Source organism: Gopherus evgoodei, chromosome 15, assembly GCF_007399415.2.
Source record: "Gopherus evgoodei ecotype Sinaloan lineage chromosome 15, rGopEvg1_v1.p, whole genome shotgun sequence".
Classification (NCBI taxonomy): domain Eukaryota; kingdom Metazoa; phylum Chordata; order Testudines; family Testudinidae; genus Gopherus; species Gopherus evgoodei.
In genome coordinates this window covers 6,026,529-6,049,727 of record NC_044336.1, presented here as the reverse complement: position 1 = coordinate 6,049,727, position 23,199 = coordinate 6,026,529, and the positions used below count along the sequence as shown (strand labels likewise).

Below are 23,199 nucleotides of genomic sequence, written 5' to 3'. Positions count from 1 at the left end.
AACAATCAACAGTCTTTTGTCCGCTGATGTTCCTCAATGGTTCCTCTGGTGTCTGTGGCCCTTCTTTTGTTGGGCAGAAGATGATCCCTCTTATGGTCAACTAGTATTTCACGCTTGGTAATGCTTCTCTCCTGATTGTTTTAGAGCAAATACTTTTTTTTAGTTATGGAGCAAAATCTCTTAAATATTACCAGATATTGTAGGTAAGATTTAGTGCATGCAGCAATTTACAAACATTTCATAAAGTCTAAACCTACTTTTTTTTTCTTAATAAATCTAATACCTGTTTTATAATACTAATTCACAGGTGAGCCAGACTGTTTTTTCCAGTAAGGATTTATCAGTGCTCAGTGAGGCTTAAGGGACTTGGAATGAGCTGGCACTTGGTCTGTCAGCATCACAATCCTCCCTTTATAAAATTGAATCAGTATTAAAATACTACATTTCATCTTGGCAAAAACAGAACAGTTAATTGAAATGTGAGATCAGAAAAATGTCAGCTGTCTGAATTTCACAAAACATACCGTTGCAAAGGTATTCGCTGTCAAGAAAGCAAATTTTGGACAACTACTAAATATGTGTATATATAGTGCAATGGAGGGAAGTGTTGCCTTGGAAACTTCAAATGCAAAAATTGTTAATTCACACTGCACACACACACAAGTTTTCAATTAAACTATTTGTAACAGAAGTGGCAATTTACTAAACTGACACTGTAGCAGGCTTGAAATGATTCCACAGTTAACTGTCAAGATTGATTTTCTAAAATAAATATTTAACAATGGGAGAAGATTGCACTCTTTCAGTGCAATTCCAAGTAATTGAGCCTTCTTAATTTCATATGCTTCATAAACACAGACAGCAGTCTCTCCCCACCTAACTCAGCTGCCAAATCATAGCTAAGTTTGTAGTGAGTGTTAATAAAAGATGCATCAACAGATTTATAATGTAGAATAGTCTGAACTAAATTACGGCTATGAAAAAACCTTGTGGTGTCAGTCCTGTTTCATGTGAAGATGATAATATAGCTTTAATAAATACCTCCCTTGGAAAATCAGTTTACAACTTTGTCCTACAGACACATCTTGAAATAAATCAGACATAGCCAAAGACCTCTTACTGCAAACCTAGCTGAGCATTCATTAAAATAATGCATGTTGTACCTGTTTACAGCAATAAAATTAAAAGTGTAATATATGTGTCCTCCTTGCAGTCCTAGGTATGCTTCAGCCTAGCCAAGAATCTGATTATGTTAAGATGTATTTTACTGCTAATGCTCCTAGGTCCTGACTTTCAAAAGTACTGAGCACTTGCAGTCCCACTGACTTCACTGGGATTTGTGGGAGCTCAGTGTTTCTGAAAATCTGGCACTTAGAGCATGAAGTGCCATTATGGCATTATGTTTATATTTTTGTTGTTCTAAGAGATTCAATCCATGGCATTGGTCAAGTCAATCTCTCTGCTTCAGTTTCTTATCCTTTAAAGAAGAGGTAAGAATGCTTGTTTCACGCAAGAATTGAAGATTAGGGAATTGTTAGGTGGTGGTAAAGAAGTATTATAAAAAGTATGCTTAATACGTAATAATTATACGTACCAATTATTAAATGATGTGCTAGGGAGACATTTTGGATAACGGAAGTGTTTAAATGACAAGCTCCTGATTTGTTTCCTTAAACGTTACAGACAAGATGGGTCAAGCTTTCGAGCCACACAGAACTCTTCTTCAAGTTTGGGAAAGGGAAATTCATTTTGCTATGAAGCTGTGAGTTCTTTTCCAAGAACTGAAGAAAAGCTCTGTGTGGCTTGAAAGCTTTTCTTTTTTACTAACAGAGGTTGGCCCAATAAAAGATATTACCTTACCCACCTTGTCTCTCTCTAATATCCTGGGATAGACACGTCTACAGCTACACTGCATACATCCTTAAACATTAGCACTTTTTCTTTCAGATCGTTAATAAAATACCATTGTACGGTCTCAGCCTGAGACTGAAATGCAATTAGGTAGTTGTCATAAAAGGCTGACTATGTTTGTTAAAACTGATTTTTTGGGAGAAAAATATGTGTGAATGTATCTTGCAGAGGTGAATCTGGTGCTGGGAAGACTGAAAACACCAAGAAAGTTATTCAGTACCTTGCTCATGTTGCTTCGTCCCATAAAGGAAGAAAGGACCATAATATCCCAGTAAGTTTGTTTGTTTGTTTTTTTGTGTTTTCCTTTTATTTTCAATTGTCTTTCTCTTTTCCAGGACCAGGTTTTATTGTGTCTACATACCCTGAAGTGCTGTCACTGCTAAAAGGATTAAAAACTAATTTTTAGGATTAAAAAATAAATATCAGTTGATATGGCTGTTAGCTAAGATCATTAAAGTATTCTAGCAACAGAAATGAATAATTTGGAAAATAAAGTGTGATTGCTTAATTCATAGTATTAAAAACAAATGTTAACTGTTAAGCTCTGACAGGATATGTGGAAAATTACAATGTGTAATAAACACCATGCTTTTGCAGTGGTGAGAGCTGGAAGCCCACTGTTACGGAACTGTAATAAAACTGAGTCCCTTGCTATAATCATTATCTTTCTGTTTTTATATGACATGGTATTGGAACAACTTAACTCACTGCCTTTTATAACTTGGACTCTTCCAGTAAAACTAAAAAAAAAAAAAAAAAAAAGCTGCTGGACTTCGGCAAAATCTGACGTGCACGTTGGTGATTTAAGGGTTTTATGCAGTGCAAAGTCAAAAGTATATAAATGGGTTTCAGATCGTCAGTTGTACACTCATAGTGACTCCATTATTCAAGTTCACTCTAGGCTACTGGTTCACTACCAAAAGTATTGCTGTTTGCATGGTTTATATTTTGCAGTGGTACCACAGATTGTCTGGTGCTTAAGACCTAAAGCAGTCTCTGTCTTGAACCATTTACAGTAGCAACCCCTATGGTTTAGTTGACATATTTTCCATTATAAGTTGTCCGGTGGACCCCTGCCTGTCTCTTGATTTGAACCCTGAGCACGTGGAGACTTAAAATCACAGGAAAGCAGGAGCCAGAACTATGTGACATGCGATTTATACATGAGTTAGCAATGCTGATGAGAACTGGTAGCAGCAGGACAGGGTTAAGAAGGAGAATCTAGAGGAGAGTGTGAGGGACAGGAGAGCAGAGGGGATGCTGCTCTATGTTCACATGGACTCTTGGGGGAGTCTTTAACAAGTCCTGTATGTGGGGAAACCTAAATTACGAACTCAACATCAGCAAATATTCTATTAACTTTGTGCATAGGGTAATTATACAATGTGTTGTGTGCTTATGGTGCGAGCATGAGTTTGTAATAAGGCTTTTGTGTACACAGGTGCTGGCTTCCTCTGGGGCCTGGGGGTGCTCACCCTGCTATGCCCCAGGCCCTGCCTCTTCCCACTTCTGCTCTGCCCCAGGCCCTTCCCTTGCCCCAGAGGGGCTCCACACCTGTCCTGCCTCTTCCCGCCCAGTTCTGCCCACTCCTTCCCTGCACCTCCTCCATGGTGCAGAACAGCTGGTGGCAGGAGACACTGGGAGCAGGAAGAGGAGGAGTTGATCGACAGGACCCTGGCGGACAGGAGGCATGGGGGTGGGGTGAGGGGTAGAGCTGGCTGCTGGGGGGGCTAAACACCCACTCATTTTTTTTTCCATGGGTGCTCCACCCACAGAGTTGGTGCCTGTGTTTGTGTAGCACATTAATCTCCCTGTGTTATGTGTAGTGTCTTTGTCAGTTACAAGCAGAAGGAATTTGAGTCTTGTCATGCCATGGAGACATTAGGGCATGATTAAGAGGTATAATGTGACTTATTTCTTTGTTTTTAGGGTTTGCTTTGGGAAAATGTCACAATTGCTCAAATTTAATTACTTCATTTAAGAGTTTTTGATTATGGACAATCCTGGCTCTGCCACTGATGTGACTTGCATAGAGCCACACTGTACATTTCCTTTTTCTGTTTCCACATCTGTAAAATGGCCCACATCTCACAGGGATGCTCTTGAGATTGATTAGTTAATGTCTGTACAATGCTCTAAATATATGAAGTGCTATGAAGATGTTAAGGTGTGAGTGGGGGGGTTAGGGGGGGTCATACTGTTGGTGTCAGGTTGAATTCCTAGTCACTCAAAAATTAGTGGACACTTTCTGTGAATTTTGATCTTAATCTCTTTACCTGAGTTCCCATGAGTAAAATGAGATAACAACTTTTGTGTATCAAATGAATTTATCTCCTGTAATAGTGTGTATGGCACTTGGATATTGCAGTAATTGCCATAAAAGAGCTGGTGGAGAAAGTAAAATGTCTTTTGATCCTCATCCTTCAGTGTGTGCAGCTCCACGTCCTTTTACTATTCACCATCCAAAGTTTTTTACACCTAATAAAAAAAACATTAAATACCTACCTCATTCACCAACTACTGTCCATTGTAAGCAGTGAATGTGGGGGTCCTGTGAAAAATGTAGGAAGACGCAATTTGTAATCCATATCCTAATACATATAAAGGAGGGGAGCAGAATCAAGGTTGCATAAAGCAACATAACTTAAAAAAAAAAAAAGTCTAAAAGAAAAATATTGGGGTTGCGAAGTCCAGCACTCAAGGTAAATTTAACTGAAGTAAAAAAAAATGTATTACAATTATTGGGAAAAATACTTTGCTAGAGACTGACTTACTGTATGTGGTAATCCACTCATATCTTTGCTTTATGGCTTGATTCTTGTTCTCTATTGGCTTTTACTGAGCTAGAGGCAGAGTGTCAGGAGTTAAGCTGCATTACACTAAATAGATGTAGGAAGAGGTAAGGGAAGGGAGTTCATCAGTTTATCTTTATATTTTGCCTGTGCGTGCACACTGCATTAAAAGAACATTAAGATTGCAGAGTCTAGCACTCCATGGTTTAGGATGGAGAATGGTATTCTAGCCCTGCCCCTGCCACTGAATTCCTATCTGATGCTAGTCAAGTCACATAAACCAAACACTTCATAGGTGGTCATTTTCCAGATGCCCAGCTTGAGACCTTGGGTCTGATTTGCAGAAGTGTTGAGCTCTCAAGCTGTAAACTGAAGTCAGTGGGAGATGCACATTTAAATATATAATGTGCTATATAATGCTAAGTACTCTGCATGGGGGGAAATCAGGTCCTAGGTGCCTCAAAGTAGGCATCCAAAACCTGTGACACTTCGTACCTTTAATCTCTATGTGCCTCAGCTCTGTTTCTGTAAAATGGGCGTAATGCCCCCTCACTTCACAGAGGTGTTGTGAAGATAAATTATTTAACTTGTGTGAAACACTCAGATAATATAGTGATTTGCACTGTAAAAAGTGTACATGGAAATTAATTCTGTAGTCAGAGCAGGGTTTAGTAGTGTGTAGTGAATAAGGCGTGGGGATACACATTGAACAACAAGGATAAAACAAAATATTGAATAGCTGTTTATTCAGTGAGAACTGTCCATACTATGCAGTGAATGAGGCAGTAGGGGTTCTGTGGAAAAAATAGTTTATGATATTGTAATTAAAGACCGTATCAAATGCATATGCACAAGGGAGCTGAATTAAAGTTCCACAGTCAGCCTTAACTCTGGCATTTCCTAGAGATTAATTACATAGGATTTTAAGAAACAAATTCCATCATGTGTTGTCATTGAAGTCCGTATGATTCATCACCAGATTGGAACCTTTTAGATTCATCACACATACCGCTGCTCTTTGAGCAAAGGGAGTAACTGATGATAGCAGTGTCGCCCACTGTGAGGACCAGCACCAAAAGGAAATGAAATGTATATTCTGCCTTTTGGGTTCCATAGATATTTGTCAACAGCAGGAAAAAAGTGAAAATCTGGAATCTTGTTCCTTTCGAGGTTCTGGAGAAGAGTGTGCTCTGGTGGGCACAGACCCTTCTGCCCATTTCCCCCCTCCAACCTGTATTTTGTCCTGCCTTTTCCCTACCCCTTCCTTTTTTGCAGTCCCAATCTTCATCTGATCTCTTTCTCTTTTTTGGCCCTCCCCTAGCTTGCAGTCTCCTTGCCCAACTAGTCTACTCTCCCTGGCTTTTTGTCTCAATCTGCTGTTCTAGCCCTTTCTCCCCCCATTCCATCCAGCTCTTGTTCTCTCTGCATTTGAGTGTTGCCTTCCCCTTCTGTGCTGCCTGAGCACCAGCAAGACAGGCCATAGAGAGCATAGAAGAGACAGGCTCTCTGTTCTCTGGTATCCAGCTCTACCCTGGCCCACAGCATTCAGGAGCTGCAGTTGTAGGAAAAGTCCTGACCTCCAGCATGCTCAGTAGCTCTGTGGCGATGGCACACACCTGCAATGTGGTAGCATGTGGGAGCTGAGAGGCTGGAACATGCTTAGTGCAGATAGACTGTTCAGATATAGCGGTGAAGCTCTAGCAAGCTCCTACCAAGCATCTGGAAACAGATTTTGTTATCAAAGAGGTTAGACACTTATAGTTCAGCAACTATAACCTCTAGGGTTGCCAGATTTCCAGTTGCACAAAACTGAACACTGAGGCCTCGCCTCAGCTCACTACATTTCCCCCTCCCTGGTGGCTGGCTTGCTGTCCCCCACAGGTGCAGGAGGGGAGCTCCAGGTGGGGGTTGAGAGACTTATAATGTTTGGAAGGGCTGGGGGTTGGGTTTACCTTGAGTGGCTCCTGATTTGGGGGTGGGGGGGAGGCCTCAGGCAGTCTGCCTGCCTGTCCTGGGGCACCGTGCTGCACCCCAGAAGTGGCCGGCAGGTCCGGCTCATGGGGTGGGGGTGGAGAGGAGGCTCTGTGGTGCACGCTGCTCTTGGCCACAGGCTCCCCCGCCCCCCAGCAGCGTGCCTTAGTTAAGCACTAGAACAGGTTACTTAGGCCACGGAATCCTTTTCATTGGTGGCATTTAAGAGCAGGTTAGATGCCCGTCAGGGTGGTTCTCGATTTACTTAATCCTGTCTCAGCACAGGACACTGGACTAGATGACCTCTTAAAGTCCTTTCCAGCCCTACATTTCTATGATTCTATGCTCCAGCCTAGAGCTGCAGGGGCAAAGCAGGACTTTCCCTGTAAATGGTATCCAGGCCAGGCACCAGAATTCAAAGCAGGGAACTTGTCTCTTCTGCCGTCTGTGACTTCAAATCAAGCAAATTTATTTTCTATATTGTGTGTGCGCCAGCAGCGGACACAGGAGGTTAGACTGGGAGCTGGTGGAAGGAATAACAGGATGCTGGGAGAGGGGCAGGACAGATAATTGAGGAGCTGGTTGGAAGAGGGCAAGGGGACCTGGGACCAGGGCTGGCTTTTGGCTGATTCCCTGGAATTGGGCCCCACGTCTGAGAGTCCTGCACCAGGGCCCTGCGCCGTAGGCGCCTTTTTTTACTCACTCGGTGGCTGTCCTCTCTGGGGGTCTTTGGCGGCATTTTGGTGATGGGGAGTCCTTCGGTGCCGTGGAAGACCCGGAGCGGACTCCCCGCTGCCGAAGTGCCACTGAAACCCCGGACTGCCGCTGGATATTTGAATCGGGCCCCGCAGTTCATAAAGCCAGCCCTGCTTGTGACTAGCTGGGTAGAAGGTGCACAGGTCCATTTTGTGCAACGAATAACAGAGATCTTGTACGAAAACTAACTGCAATCTTTCATTATATGATCATAGGTAGGAAGTGCCGGAATTCAGATTAACTTTTTTGGAAGGCTTAATTTAGCAACATTAATGTTCTCTTAATGTGGCTTTTTGATATACAATTCCAAAAATTGGAGAACAGACACATTTATAGAATGTTTGTTTGTGTGCTTCTATGGTATTTTAAAAAGCCAGTGCAGAGGGTATAAACTTGTGGTAGAGGGAGGGAAATGGAGGAGAATTAGGGGCATGGCTGCATATAAGTTTGCAACAATTAACCAGATCAGGGAGTCTTGTGGGGACTAGAAGGGCAGGAGGCCTTCCTGACCAGTAATATTTTACTTAAGTACAGTAACATCTTTCAATAAATCTAATTCAAGTGGAAAGCATTAATGAAAAGAGAAATTGGCAAAACTTGTTTTTGCCGAATGCAAAACTAATTGTCTTTTTTTTAAAGAATCTAAAGCCTTCAACATAGGGCTGGTCCACACATAGGCTTGCAGTGGTTTTAACTAAATGAGTTTTGTTTGTGCAGATCAGTGGACACTTTGGAATAAAGGTGGCTAAAGTTGACTAAGCTAAAGTCAGTTTGTTGCCAGCTCCAGAATAAAAGTGTTCGTAAAGATGGTAACAAACAGACTTTAGCCACCTCTATTCTAAAATAATTGTCCACTTCGATTTGTAGCTAAATAACTAAAATGGTTTAATTTTATTCTTTTGAGATTTACTGATAAAGAGCTATGTAAGAGCGAAGTGGTGTTAGTGTATATCAGTTCAAGAGCTTGTTTAGACCAGCCTATAATGTTACTATTGCATCATGAGACATGTTAATAGGACTTGCTGATTGTTTGTTTTTAAGTTGAACAAAACCTCAAACTGAATGAGCAGCTTGCTTACTTGCTTAAGAACATCTTTAGAGACATTTTTTCCTTGCTATGAAATAACTTCTTCAGTGCTTTGGAAATTTTGGACGTAGATTTCATAGCATGCATTTGGCTTGGTATTTTTGATTACACTAGTTTTTTTTTTAAAGGGTATTTTACAGTAAGATTTAAAATGGTCTTTTGATTTTTGAGGGCCTGAACTTGCAGCCCTTTCGTGTCCTCTGTGAGCGAAGGTTTTAGGATCAGGCCTTACATAGTACTAGAGCTGGCTGGAAAAATTAGATTTTTTTTTTTTTTTTATTTTGCAAAATTTTTCCCAAGAATCTATCTTGTTTTCTGTCAAATAGAAATTTTGGAAAATTTCTACTACATCTACACAGTACTCTCATATTTTGACAGCATTTTCTCCCTCTAAGTCCAACTAAATGTCTTTCAACAATATTTACTTGCTCCTAAGAAGAAAAATCACTCTTGAAACCCCCCTGCTCTTCTAGTGCGAGACCAAGATAGGAAGTTGCACATTTAATTCTAAAAAGGAATTACACAGCAAAAACATCCTTTCTGGGGAGGTTAGGGGAGAAGCAAGTGCTTAGACCACCTTCGTCTTGGTATCTCTTAGGACCAGGCTAGTTTCTTTAGAAGGATGCAGAATGCCATAGTGCTGAATAAATACAGTGTCCAGTGATTAAGCCTGCAGAGAGAGAACAACTTAATTTTTATTTCGGTTATTTTTAGCCGGCATTACTGAGAGAGTATATGTATACAACAACTAATTTAAATTCTTGCGTCTGCAGTAGCCTGTTAGGCCATAAATACCAGTATGTGTGAGGGAAGACTTAGGGCTTGGCTACACTGGAGAGTTGCAGCGCTGGTGGTGGGTTTACAGTGCTGCAACTTAGTAACTGTCCACACCTGCAAGGCACATCCAGCGCTGCCACTCCCTGGCTGCAGCGCTGGCTGTACACCTGGTCTGCTTGGGGTGTAACGATTGCAGCGCCGGTGATGCAGCGCTGCTCATCAAGTGTGGCGACCAAAAGCGCTGTTGTTGGCCTCCAGGATATTAGGAGGTATCCCAGTATTCCTGTCCACAAGAAACTGGAAGTATGGCTGAACTCCGAGCTCCCGGAGCTACTTATCTAAAAAACAAACACAGCTGCTCTTTGCTCCAGCGGAGCGAGCAGAGGCAGGGGAATTGCTTTGGAATGTTCACAGCTGTTTGCTTGAGGAGAGAGGGGAGTCCGTGTTGAGCAGCTGCTTATGTGGTCTGAAGGCTATTTAGGAGTGCATAATTTGCATTTAGTGAGTAAGAGAGGGGTGGGGGAAGAGCTCAAAACATTTTAAATGATTGAAGGTTGGTGCTCTGTATCTTCCAGTCCTTAGAACTTGCAAGGCAGGGAGCTGACACAGTGTCAGCTCCAAAAATCCACTCTGTCTCCCCCACGCTCCCTGTCACACTCCACCCCACCCCTGTTTTGAAAAGCACGTTGCAGCCACTTGAACGCTGGGATAGCTGCCCACAATGCACCACTCCCAGCAGTGCTGTAAATGCTGCAAATGTGGTCACACTGCAGCGCTGGTAGCTGTCAGTGTGGCCACACTGCAGCGCTTTCCCTACACAGCTGTACTAAGACAACTGTAACTCCCAGTGCTGTACAACTGTAAGTGTAGCCATACCCTTACTCTCTGGCAAGTGTACTTCATATGGCATTAGTTCTTTGAATATGCACAGGAAAATTTAGTAGGAAATGACAAATGAAATATAATAGCTCTGCTTCTAGCTACAGTAACTGGTTAAAACCATTTCCATGAACTGAGTGTTTGGTTAAACTAACATATAATTAACATGGGGTATAGCTTGCAGCTGGAAAAATGCAGACTTGCTAACACTTGCATTTGTTTGTTTGCAATGAACAGCCCGAATCACCTAAACCCGTGAAACATCAGGCAAGTGTTTTTCTTTATGCTTCTAAGTTTATATGGATTAATTTATATTTTTCCAACTATTTTTGTATGACGAGATGAACGATCAATTTTAAATATGTCTGTATACTACTAATGTGGTGGCATGTTTATCATGAAATGGTGACAGACTAGTACAGGTATGCAACTAAGTAATCTTAGCAAAATGTATTATTCATTTTGTATAAAAGCACTGACTGGTAACAGACTTTGAATTAAACTAGCTTGCAATGCTCCAGGAAAAATCTGGTATCTATCTGTCCTAGAGTTGCCAACAATGCTTAAAACTATTCCAGGACATTTCCTTCTCTCCCCCCACCCCCAGCATGACATAATGTCACTTTCTTAAAATACCCCATTAAAATCTTCCGGATTGCTTTCAAGAGTCACTGGGAGATAGATGCTGATTCCAGGAGACTCCAGGCCAGTTCTGTAGGGTTGGCAACTCTAATCAGTCCTGAAGCAAAAGCTCTATCGTTACCACCAGTTTAAATCCTCCACCTTACTGTGTGCCCTTGGTAAATGTACTGTGGAGATTTTAGTGCAGAATGCTTTGGCATTATTAAGTGATGTGCTAAAGAAATTTAAATTTAAACTTAAACTAATGGAAACTTAAATGCACATTAATCCTAAAAACTTGGGTGCTTGAATGTTTTATAGCCACTCGGCCACAAACATTGATATGATATTCTTCACAACAGTACAGGGCTTGGAAAAATCAAGACTTCCTCTAAAGTGCAAAATCTGCCATGACTTATTATAACCTGACCCAACAGCTTAGTGGCTGCTCAGTCCTGTATGGGTTGAAATCTTCAATGTGTGCTTGAGCTACTCTTGTTTCTCAGGCTATCTGGAATTATTGTGAAGATGATGCTCTCTGATTCCTGACAGAGGAAGGGGTAGGGAAGCAATAATGATTGAGTTCTAACCCTTCCCCATTCTTATGATGTGATGGAGCATTGCTGAGCTGTCAGCGGGGCTGTCCGGACTTCTATCTACAGAAATTGCTGTGACCTCTACCGCTTTAACTAGCGGAAATAGGGAGTTAAGGATAAAATTAGGACTCCCTAATGCAGAGGGAAAAGCACACCAGACAAAGTGTACACTCTAATCCAGGGGTTCTCAAACTGGGGGTTGTTACCCCTCAGAGGTTCACAAGGTTATTACTTGGAGGGTTGTGAGCTGTCAGCCTCCACCCCAAACCCTGCTTTGCCTCCAGCATTTATAATAGTGTTAAATATAAAAAAGGGTTTAATTTATAAGGGGAGTCACACTTTTAGGCTTGCTGTGTGAAAGGGGTCACCAATGCAAAAGTTTGAGAACTACTACTCTAATCACTGCTTTCAGGGTGTCTCTATCATGGTCACCAGGGTTAGATAAAAGTAACATTTTCAAAAGCACCTAAATCCACTTTCAAAATATATAGGTATTTAAGTGCCTAAATCTCATTGAAAATCAACAGGACATGAGCAATTCTAAAATTTTACTTGAAGTCTTTACTCAGTGTTTCTTTGTTGTAAAACCAGAAACTACTGAATCATGTTTAGATGGATTGCTTTTTTGCCAATGGACCTATTTCCCATCAGGATTAAAAAATGTCCAATTATGTTCATATTTTAAATGTGTCAATAAGAATATTTTAAATTCTAATCCGGAATTGTTGATATATTGCATAAATCATAACCATTAACATTTTGTTTCACTGTCATTTTGAACTACAGAGTGGATCCCTGTTGTATGTGAGTAGCATGTAGCTCCCTGTCTCTCACCCAGATTTCACAATGAACCAAATCACTGGGATGCTGGTTTTCTAAAACTGAGATAACAGTATCTCTTGTCCTTGCTCTTACATTGCTCTATTGATCTGCATGAATTATTGCATGACTTCACTTTTCACAATATCTTGATGCTGCTTTTTCCAAGATCTATTTGACTGTATAAGTAGGGGAATCTAGCCCAATCTTGCCTGCATTCTAAAATCTCTGTGGAATGTTTCTGAATAGGATAATTGATTTCATAAAATTAAATGAAATTAGTCTAATTTAAAACTGTTATAAAACTGAAGAGAATACTTAAGTATGAGTTAGTTGTTTAGTAATCTGTGATAAATTCCTTCTTATCTAGTCATGAATTCCAAAAACTTCAACTAGGAAAAAACATTACAGCCTAAAAAGCTAGAATCAAGTTTCTCCTCTTTACCATTCCTCACCACTCCTATCCTGATTCTTAAAGAACAGTGACAAATCAGTAGAAAAAAGAATTGGAACTTAACGGTTTTCCAAATCTGTGTACTTCAAACATTCAAAATCCCTTGAACAAAGATCAACTACTCTCCATAAATAAGTGTCAATATAGTCTCTTCAAACCAAATTGGAGGCTATTGCATTTCATGTCATTCTGAAATTATATATAATGCCCCTTATGAGACCAAACCATTTCTTTGTGCTTCCAATATTTTTACTATGGTTTCTCTTAAACTTTGAAGTATGTACAGCACAGGTCTGTAGTACCTGTCTGTTCAGTGGTAACACAGTATGCTGTCATTAAGCCAAAATTTTGAAACCTATATCTGTTGTTTCCAGACTAAGTAGAACCTGAAATAGCAGTGAGCTTCAATGAACTAACAACTTTTGGGCATCCTTTTGTGAAAGGTGTTGGCTTACTTTTATTTCACGTATTTAATTTAGTCTGTTTCATGCTGAGTACAAAAGGGTGAGCAGGCTTCTCTGTCTAACTGTCCCTGACATCTGCTAACAATGAAGGCGCAAAAACATGAACAAGATGCTGCCCACTACCTTGTATGGATCAGAGATTCTGAACAATCGATTTAGACAGTATATAAAAAAGATAGACTAGTATTACAACCACTACACTGAGCAGGTGCTAAAAATTTTTCTCCAAGTTGGTTTCTGTTTTGTTGGTACAGAACTGAGGAACACTTTTTTTTTTCTTCTTTCTAAAACACTGGAAACTGAGTACAATATTTGTGCAGGTCCTCTGTAAATGTTCAGTGGTTAGTCTGGGAGAGTACTCTGAATTTTTTTAGGAACTCTAGAATTCAAAGGATATACAGTTTGAAAGGAAATCTGTTTTTGAAGTGGTTCAAACTTTGAGCAGTCTACCTGAGGTCAAGTAACAGATCAAGAACGAGCAGAAATCAGTTTTCAGCAAATCTGATATGTTACAACTTAAAAATAAAAGCCTCTAACAGGCATTAATCAAAGTGAGTTTTAAAAAAATAATTTGTGTAATCACTGACTTATGTAAGGATTAAGAGGTGTGTGATGTCTCTCATTGTCAGTTGTTCATTCAGTCCAGGAGTTTTACTCCTCCATGTGCTATAAATGGTAAATGATTGGAAAAAGCAGATTTATGAACACTAATTTTGTGATTACATTCCAGAGGCATAATTCCACTTTTTGTTCCCATCCTTCTGGGCAAGGAATTAGTATCACATCTTCCCACACACTTGCTACTTTTATGGGCTCATGGATGCAGCATAGACCTGGTTATACTAGCCAGATCTTTTAATAGGCAGCAATTGAAAAGTTCTTTAAGGTACTTGCTCCATAGAAATTATAAATTCACCATCTTAAACTTCAGGACGCTTTAAAACAATTGGATGTCATAAATAATAATACAGCTATGTACAGCATATGTTGACTTGCTTTTTAAGTTTGAAAATAATTAATGTTACAATTTGGCATTATTCAACTTCACTTATGCCATTTGTGTCATACTTACTCCAGCTCAAAATATATTGAAATACACAAATTCTGTCTAAAATCTCCAGTTAGCTATGAGACTCAAGAGCTTGCTGACTGGTGGTGTATGCTTAAGCACCTGCTGTTCTATATGATCCTGGTTTAGATACTGATTATTAACCATCCTAAAGCTCTAATTTGCAGAAACATCTTAGGCAGAAATCCAAAGACTATTAATTACTTTGTCAAATTGTTTTTCCCCTGCAAAAATAGCATATGGGCTTTATTCTGAATTCTGTGCCTAATTCATTTGCCCTGAACTTGAATTCACCTTATGTTGAGTGTTTTTAACATCAGCCCACCTAAGCTCAGTCACTTTTCTATACAATAGATGCCATCTTCTCTTTTCCAGTGAAGAGTGTCAACAGAGCAAGGAATCAAACAAATAAGAGGCAATGTGTTTGAAGATCTTGTCAGGCACCTGGGGTAAAATGATCAGAAAGGAAACAGAATCATGGACAGTCTGACATACACGTTTCATATATGTTTGCTTTGTGTTTGTGTGGTTTTTTTAGGGGGAGCTGGAACGTCAGCTTCTGCAGGCGAACCCCATTCTGGAATCCTTTGGGAATGCAAAGACTGTGAAAAATGACAACTCTTCCCGTTTTGTAAGTTTAAAAAAAAATCCAAAATCTGGATGGTGGTTCACAAAAATATACATTTTACCTATTCGTAGGCTAGCTCTCTGTTTGTGAGAACCTACCTTATTGGTATTGGAATGTTCCTTTTCACTGTACCGTCTTGAGTTCAACTGAAGTTTGTATATTGAAATTTTGAAGTCTTATTCCAATGCTGTATCCAGCATATTTAATTTACTAGAGATACTATGGTAACAATGTGGTGTTAGGCAAACACTTGCTTTAATACAAAACTCCTAGGCTCATCTATCCATGAGTACACAATTGTGCTGTTTACATGAGATGTGTAGTGGTGAACTTTCCGCAGATGGCAGTGTGTCGTGCACGTAGCCTATGACACAAGTTAGTAATACACAATAGACCTGAACTGTGGTTGTGTACAGCGTAGTTGGTGAATTACCAAACTGCATATCATTTGAGAGCCCATAGCAACTCATTAAAGTTGTGAGTGAAGTGGCGAGATAGCTATGACACCAATTGATTATGACTGAATATCCAGCTTTGCTATCAACTTGGTTTAGAATTTTATGGGTTTGTGTCAGTCTTAAAGGGTTTTCAACTTAAACAAAAATCATACTTCTCTGTGGACTTTTCACTTGCTGTTGAGTAAAATCTAAGATTATGATTTGAAAGATTGGAAAGTTGTCTTGTTAAATGCATAGAGCACTCGTGTAGTCAGTTTAAAATGTTTCCCGTGTCACCCTCTGTTTGTATAGGCCTTTCAAATATCAATAGGGGAGAAGAAAAGCACTTTCTTTGGTTTTACGCTTATACTTTACAAGCTGGTAGAGCAACTTGAGGCATGGATAGTAACACAACTTAATATATAAAATAAAACTAGATTTGATAAATTAAAGAAGCTGTGCTCTTGCTAAAGTGTAAACTAAATTTTACAGAGCAAATAGAACTTTTATATCTGTCTTACAAAATCGGGGGTGAAGTTTTGAATAAGAATTCAGTCTGAACAGCTTTATGGCCTTTACTGTTTTGGTTAGATCCTTTAAATAGTTCCTATCAATCAAAAGCTAGGAAGGGCACCACAAAAATGCAAGTTTGAGAATTCTTAAAGCCACATTATTTACAGTAATGGTTGGTATTCAGATGTGTTGGATGTAAACTTTATAATATCAACAGATTTCAGCTGCCCTGTAATTCCATTTTATTTATTTCTTGGATTCCTTGAAGACTACTAATTTAATGAAAATACTTTTTTATGAAAGCTGTAGAGCATCTGTTTTGCATTTTTTCCCTTTAAGTTTGCATTACCATTGTGAACATATTCACTCGAGTGACTCTGGCATTATTTTTATGAAGGAGTAAGTATAATGCACTCCAGCTGGTGCCTTCAATAGTCTTCAATAATAAGGATTTAAAAGGAAATTACAGCAATCCTCCCACAAAGGGAAGAATGCAGTATGAATTCTCTTATCTCCTAGATTTGAAGTGCAGTGCCTTGTTACTTAGCACAAAAACCAGCAGCCTCTCCCAACTTCCTGAAATTTAATAGCAGACAGTACTGTAGTGAGGTTGTCGGGTCTACTCTCCTACAAAATATACAGTTCTTATGTTAGATAGTATACCAGGAAGTAAAATCCCAACTTCCCTATCCTTTTACCCATTCTAATCTTTTTGTTGTAATTTTAATCAAATTTGGGATTGCAGACACCACAAAACAAGTCTCTTGCCATCTTTTTTGCTTGTGTGTGTTGTAAACAGAACTAAGCTAGTTGTCAAATTGGAGAATACATTGTGATCCAATATCATTTATTTGTTCACTTGGTGATTTTGATAAATTCAGTAATGCACAATCTATCATCCAGTCACTGGTTTGAAGGTTCTGTGTTTTCAATTATTGCTTAAATATCAGTGACTTGAGTCTGCTCATAGTATTTCTGTGTTTTCAAATTTAAGCGGCATATCTGGAATATTCTGTTCTTATAGCAGATGGTGTGAAATCTACTCTTCAGTTTCAAAAAGCCGTCACTATAGACTTACTAGTACGGTACAGACTATCTAATCTGTTTTGACATAAATTAAACAAGAAGTCAGTTCGTTCGTCTTTTTATTCTTACCATTTCCAGAAAGCTGTATATTTTTCCTAATGAAAGAGACAGATATGTTCACCATCCATCATGCCAGTTACCTGTCTCAAAGTGAGCTTATGGAGTATTCTGATCTTCTGTGCAATGATATTTGGGATAAGTCAGAGAACAAACTCTGGCCCTTAACAGCTAGCACATCTTTCATACATTTTAAAATAAGCTTCAGTGCTAAATTCACAGTTGTGGAGGCTGAAGTTCGCCCAGTTTAACCACAATTTTTTGTATGAGTAATAGAGCATAGTGGCATATTTTTTGGGACCTTTGAAGTAAACTTAAATGTGAATAGGACATTGTTCTGTAGTACTTGTAGGGCTAGTTTTCATGCATGTGTGTCTGAAAGTTAGACATCGGAACTCCGATTTAGACACCATTTGAGAGAGTCAGCTTGAACATAAAGTCCCTAACTGGAGTTGCATTGTTTACTCTCAGTGCTATAACTCTCTTCCTGTAACACTTAAATTGTACAATAGAGCAATAAGATATCCAAGCACATAAGCATGCCAATCTGTGCATACTTTCAACTTTCTAAGCAATCCGTAATGTTAGGAGTACTGGATGGCTGAAGTCATGCACTGAGGTTTTTATCTCTAAAAGACTGAATCAAGTGTGGCATGTGCTATGTGAATGGCAGATGCGATATTAAAGGATTTGGTCACCTCAGTCTAGTTTCGACTTGGCACATCTCTACGTTGCATTCTACATTAAGTCTACTGACTTATTGTAGACATGTCCTGATACTAGGAAAATGTGTTTTATTGCCAACAAGATGGCACATCTCATTGTATAACTAATGTAGACGAGGCAAGTGGTGGTTTCATCTTGAACAGTTGCATAGAGGTCAAACTATCACCTACCTTGTCTAAACTTGGGATTTATGAAAAGCCATCTCATTTTAAAAATTACACCTTTTTCTTTCCCTAGTGTAGATATGACCTTGTCAGAGTGACTTGAATGGGTGCAGAGAATGATTTCACTTCACTGGAGGTGTGCCTTCAAGTCAGGATGGAGACTCATTCAGGAGAAAGTTTTTATACTGCTGTTGCTAACCTTTGAACTCAGCACCTTTCATCAGCATTAAAATTAAATGACTTTTTAGTAAAAGCTTTCTTTCATAACAATATAAAAAGTGCCTCTCTGACCTTATTTTGAGCCTCTGAAAAACTGCAGTGTCGCTTTACAGTACATCGCACCTTATAGTAGATTGCAACATTTTAATAGAATACAACTGAACGTGTATGAATGGTGTGAATGAGTATCTTGCCACTATTATCTGTATTAAATACTTATCACCTATTAAGACTGATGCAAATGTTACCTAATACAGTAGAATTTCAATATTCTGAACATCAGTTACAAACTGCCCAGTCAACCATACACCTCATTTGGAACCAAAAGTACACAATGAAGCACCAGCAAGGGTGGGGGCGAGGGGAGAGGGAAAGTAAATACACTAGAGTATAGTGTTAAATGCAAACTACTCAAATAAAAGGAAAGCAGCATTTTTCTTCTGCCTAGTAAAGTTTCAAAACTGTATTAAGTCGATGTTGAGTTCTGATTGTTCTTTCCAAAGTTTACAATGTTTTGTTCAGAGTCATGAACATTCTGCATTCCTGAGATGTTCGTAACTCTGAGGTTCTACTATATGCCTTTTTAAATGGGAAAGATGTTTTAATATGGACAACCTCATTTTTAGCAACTTAAAAAAAATATATTTATTTTTTTTTTTGTTTCTTTTCCAGGGCAAGTTCATTAGAATTAACTTCGATGTTACGGGTTATATTGTTGGGGCCAACATTGAAACCTGTATCCTGTTTCAGCAGTGCAACATTGGTTAAAATATGAAGTGACTCACTCAGCCTTTTGTCTCCAGCTTTGTGTATTGCTTAGAATTCCTTGTAATGCAGCGTTAACACGTTTGCGGGAAATAACATTGGGTGAACTTAGTGACATAAGGTATCATAGTGTGAATGCTTTCTTTGACTCGAAATCCTCCCTATGTTTCAAAACAGTTTATCATATTATCAAGTAGTCTGAGAATTTCCTTTTTACTCGGAAATAAGTTTTCAGAAAATGTAATACTTTGTTTGAAATCTGCTAGATTATGACTATGTGGGTGTTTATTGGAAAAAAACGATTAAGGTAAGCCAGTAGTCCATAAAGTAATGCTGTGGAAAATGGCGCCACCTTAATCAACTGATCTCTGCCATATGTGTACCCATTGTCACAAGCACGATTTTAGTCTCGTTTAGGTTGCATAGGCAGCGCGTCCGGGGCGGGCTGCAAGGCCAACTTCTGTCCCATTTTTAACTACATCTGTGCAATGCTTTTTGTTGTATGAAGTCTAATGATTCAGTTTTTGCTGAATGGTCTTGATTCCTATTTCTTCCATACTTCCAGATGAACACTTGTCTGTAGTAGTCCATTTTGTTTTGTTGAAAATTGCTCTCGTTGCGTTGTAATAGAAAAGTCAGGGTGTTAGTCTCAGAGTTCAGTATGCTCTCTGGAGGAACGAGGTTAAGGCTCAAGTGCCTAAATCAGTATGACTCTTAAATCAGGTAGGTGTTACAATTCTAAGTATCTGTACAAATCCAGGCTTATTGTCTAAATAGCTGAGCGGAATTATTTTGCTTAGCTTCATGAAAATTGAAGGATTTAGTGTCCAGTAGAGAGAAGTTAGGTTTGTTCCAGATGGTACATTATTGGGCTAATTTGATAGGTTTCGTGTATCCTTTATAAAACACAGTTGTATTGCACTTTGTTTCAGTATAGAAGAATGAAAGGAATTAATCTGATATATGTGCAGCATCCTGTATGAAGCAACCTCTCCATTTTCACAAACTTTGAAATTTAGAAACTGTTTAAATAGTATTAAACTCTTCAAAGTGAGAGCATGTGTAAACACCAACTTTTAAAAACATTTTTGAAATGACAAGTGCCGTACAGGTGTGTCTGGTGTTGTGTTATTTTCTAAAATAATGGAATTTGAGGATTCAGCTGTATCCTTTTTGAAAGACTGACTGAAAGCATGGTTTCTTTAGGATCCCAACTTGTCCATTGCAGGTGGTGGTGGTGGATTTCACATTAAGTAAAGCACCAAAGAAGTTAATTTGCTAGAATTACAAACTCAAACTTTTAATTTGACTGTGTTTTGAAACCTGTTTAAATAAAGTTGCTGCGAGATTATAAAATGGAGCCCAAAAACTGTTTTAACTGAGTGGGTTTAAACTAAAGCTTAAATTTCTGATTGAGACTTTTGTAAATTCACCCCAAGACTTCAAAATTGTTGAGACACTAGAATTTTCTTAAGATGATAATAAACTAGAAAGAGTTTCCAGAGTAGTCTGATCTAAGTAAAAACCTTGCCTTCAACAGACTGGTCAGGGAAATCAGAGCAACTCAGCCACACTTTTTTCCAGAGTAAAGGGGATTAAAGCATGGTTCAAGAGGGGCTAACTGGATTATGTGCTGTGCCTATGATCTGCCAGCAACTAAACTTGAATCACCAGAGAGAAGCTGCATTTTCCTGTCTCTTTTTTAAGTTATTTTCCCCCTTTATGTATATCTTTTGTTTTAGAAGACAACAGTGTTAGACTTTGCCAGAACCTGAGAGCTACTACGTAAATTGACTGATTCCAATGAGAGTGTTTGTCATTTAAGAGATTTTCAAGAGAGGATTTTTCCCTCTTGAAAAGATCTTACAACAAATATAGAAGAAGGGAGTAAGGAAAGTATTTATAATGAAAATTAATTCGAGTTTCTTAGTGTTTCTTAGTGTTCCTTTTATTCAGGGCTGGCTCTGGTTTTTTTGCTGCCCCAGCAAAAAAACCAACCAAACAAAAAAAAACCCTGCAGAGTGTCAAAGCAGGGGGGGTGGAAAATACTGTGCAGGGGTACTCCCTGTGCTGCAGACATGCCCTGGGCAGCAGGGGGGAGAGAAGGGGGCGGCCAGGGCTTCAGCGGGGCGCTCGCCATGTGGCCCCTCCCACCGCGCCACCTGCCGGGAGAGCTCTGCACCACTCCGGTCGGTGAGAAGGGAAGGACGCAGGCTACCCTGCCGGGCTTGCTACAGATCTGGCACTAGCTGGGGCAAACAGACCACACAGCCAGCTCCCAGCAGGGCGCTCCCCTCCTCTGTGCCGCCACCCCCTATAGAGCGACCAGATCATCGAACAAAAAAAAAGAAAGCAGCCATGCCGCCCTAGGATTGGGCAGAATACTGCCCGGTAGACTCTGCCACCCCAAACACGAGCTTGCTCGGCTGGTGCCTAGAGCCGGCCCTGCTTTTATGTACATGCGAGTAATGTTAGAACATTTCTTGTAATTGTGCAACAAGCAAAGCAAAGGACCTGGCAGTGGAGGTCTCAAACCCCAATAAACTACTAAATTGACACAAGGGGGAACTTAAGAGCTTCCTAAAAAAATCCGTATCTGATCCTCACAATAGGCTTTCATATGTCTCCTGCAAAAAATGAATAGAAAGGGAGAGATCTTGTATTACATGTGTTAAAAGAATCATAATTGTCACTTCTTGAGGGTGTAAATCGAACACAGCAAGCACCAAACTTATCTTATGATAATCCTGCTGTTAATGTAGCCCACTTGGTGCAATTTTATGTTTGAATTTTTCTTGAAAAGATTCACAATGCAATTGAAGATCCTTGACTATTTATGATCAGATTTGTTGGAAAAGTCTCGTGCTGTTCGTCAGGCCAAAGATGAACGAACATTTCATATATTCTATCAGCTGCTCTCTGGTGCAGGAGAACACTTAAAGTGTGAGTTACAAATCTAATCCTAGCACCCTATTCAGTTCTTATGTATTCTGAATTTGCCATTTTTAGTGTTTGAGCAGTGAAGTTCCATTACTCCTTGGGCTTGAAAAAGTAATTTAATGATCAGAGATCTGAGGTATGAAAAGAAAACAGCTGGCTTTATTCTGAAATCACTCTTCATATTGCAGCAGACTTGTTGGTTCAGCAGCTGTTGCATAACCGCAGTATTTCAGGTGAATGATTTCTGGATCACAAACTCTCTGGACCAGAGCTGGCCAAGAGTTTTGTAGCCCCTTAATTGAGTCCCTGGCTGGCAATCAGTAAGGTAGGCTGGCAGTATTTCAGTTTCAGCAAGTCACAGAGCATGCTGGCAGGAAGTGCCAAATCTGTCCTGGATCCCACACTCAGACTAGGCAGAATGCGAAACCATTGGCCAAATCAACATACAATAAAAGCCTGAAGAAAACAGTCTGTGTAATGTTTACACTTCCATGGTGAATGTCAATTGGTTCCAGCAGTGGGGCTCCACCTCTTCTCTGTATATCTGATGTAATAACTTGCATATATTTACCCAAATGTGTGGCATACACCATTACTAGAAGAGTGTGGTTATATTGGACAGCTCCATCCTTAAAACAAAGAACTGCTAGTATCTAGAATAACTAAGGCTAAGATTTTGTTACAGATAGTTTTAGTAAAAGTCATGGACAGATCACAGAAAAAAAGAGAAATATTAGTAGAAGCTGTGACCTGTGTGTGACTTTTCCTAACAATATCTGACAAAATGGGGATCTGCGGGTTCCCACACCGCTTGAAGCAGAGAAGCTGTGCAGGGGTTAGGAGCTGCCTACAGCAACTCGGAGCTGCTGTACTCCGAGGTACTCCTGCCGCCTGCAGCTCTGGGGGTCCCCTGTTGCCCATGGGGGCTGGGAGCTGTAGCTGCCCCTGCCTCCCATGTCAGCTGGGAGCTCAGGGGTTCCCCTGCCTTCTGCAGTGGCTTGGAGCTCCAGAGGCAGCGGGGTCCCCAGAGCTCCTTGCCCCTGCAGGCTGAAGTCAGACGTCACTGGAAGTCATGGATTCCATGAGTTCTGCAACCTCTGTGACTAAATTGTAGTCTTAAGTATAACTACTACTTGAACCTTGCGCCTTTAAACAATGGCTGATCATGCCTGTTCCAAAACAGGCAATTGGTTTCCAGTTAGCCAGTCAAGATTAATATAGGTGATGGGCCAAATTTTCTGTCACATGTGCATGCAGCTTAGCATATACTCACTTTAGGTGCACAAATACTCCAGGGAGCGCAGATGAATATGCATAACTGTGTGTGACTATACACATTTGAAAAATTGGTCCTGTATCTGTTTCCTTTTAATATTAAAGTGGAATCTGTAGTTAGGATTCCTGGGCTGTCTAACACTTTTAAATATATATAAAAATCTGCTTGGACGGCCATCAGACATAGGCAGAA

At 39.8% G+C, this 23,199-nt stretch overlaps 1 protein-coding gene across 4 annotated transcripts in view; it reads left to right on the top strand.

Moving 5' to 3' along the window:
• The window catches only part of MYH10 (myosin heavy chain 10), a 146,059-nt gene that overhangs the window by 62,740 nt on the left and 60,120 nt on the right, over positions 1 to 23,199 (top strand). For 2 of the 4 annotated variants that reach the window (XM_030534085.1, XM_030534081.1), the window contains exons 6-11: positions 2,080 to 2,182; positions 10,411 to 10,440; positions 12,177 to 12,194; positions 14,735 to 14,827; positions 18,699 to 18,762; positions 21,636 to 21,734. In XM_030534085.1, coding sequence (XP_030389945.1) covers positions 2,080 to 2,182; positions 10,411 to 10,440; positions 12,177 to 12,194; positions 14,735 to 14,827; positions 18,699 to 18,762; positions 21,636 to 21,734 — 407 coding nt within the window. The remainder of the gene's footprint in view (positions 1 to 2,079; positions 2,183 to 10,410; positions 10,441 to 12,176; positions 12,195 to 14,734; positions 14,828 to 18,698; positions 18,763 to 21,635; positions 21,735 to 23,199) is intronic. The other 2 variants (XM_030534082.1, XM_030534083.1) reach the window with 2 other exon arrangements.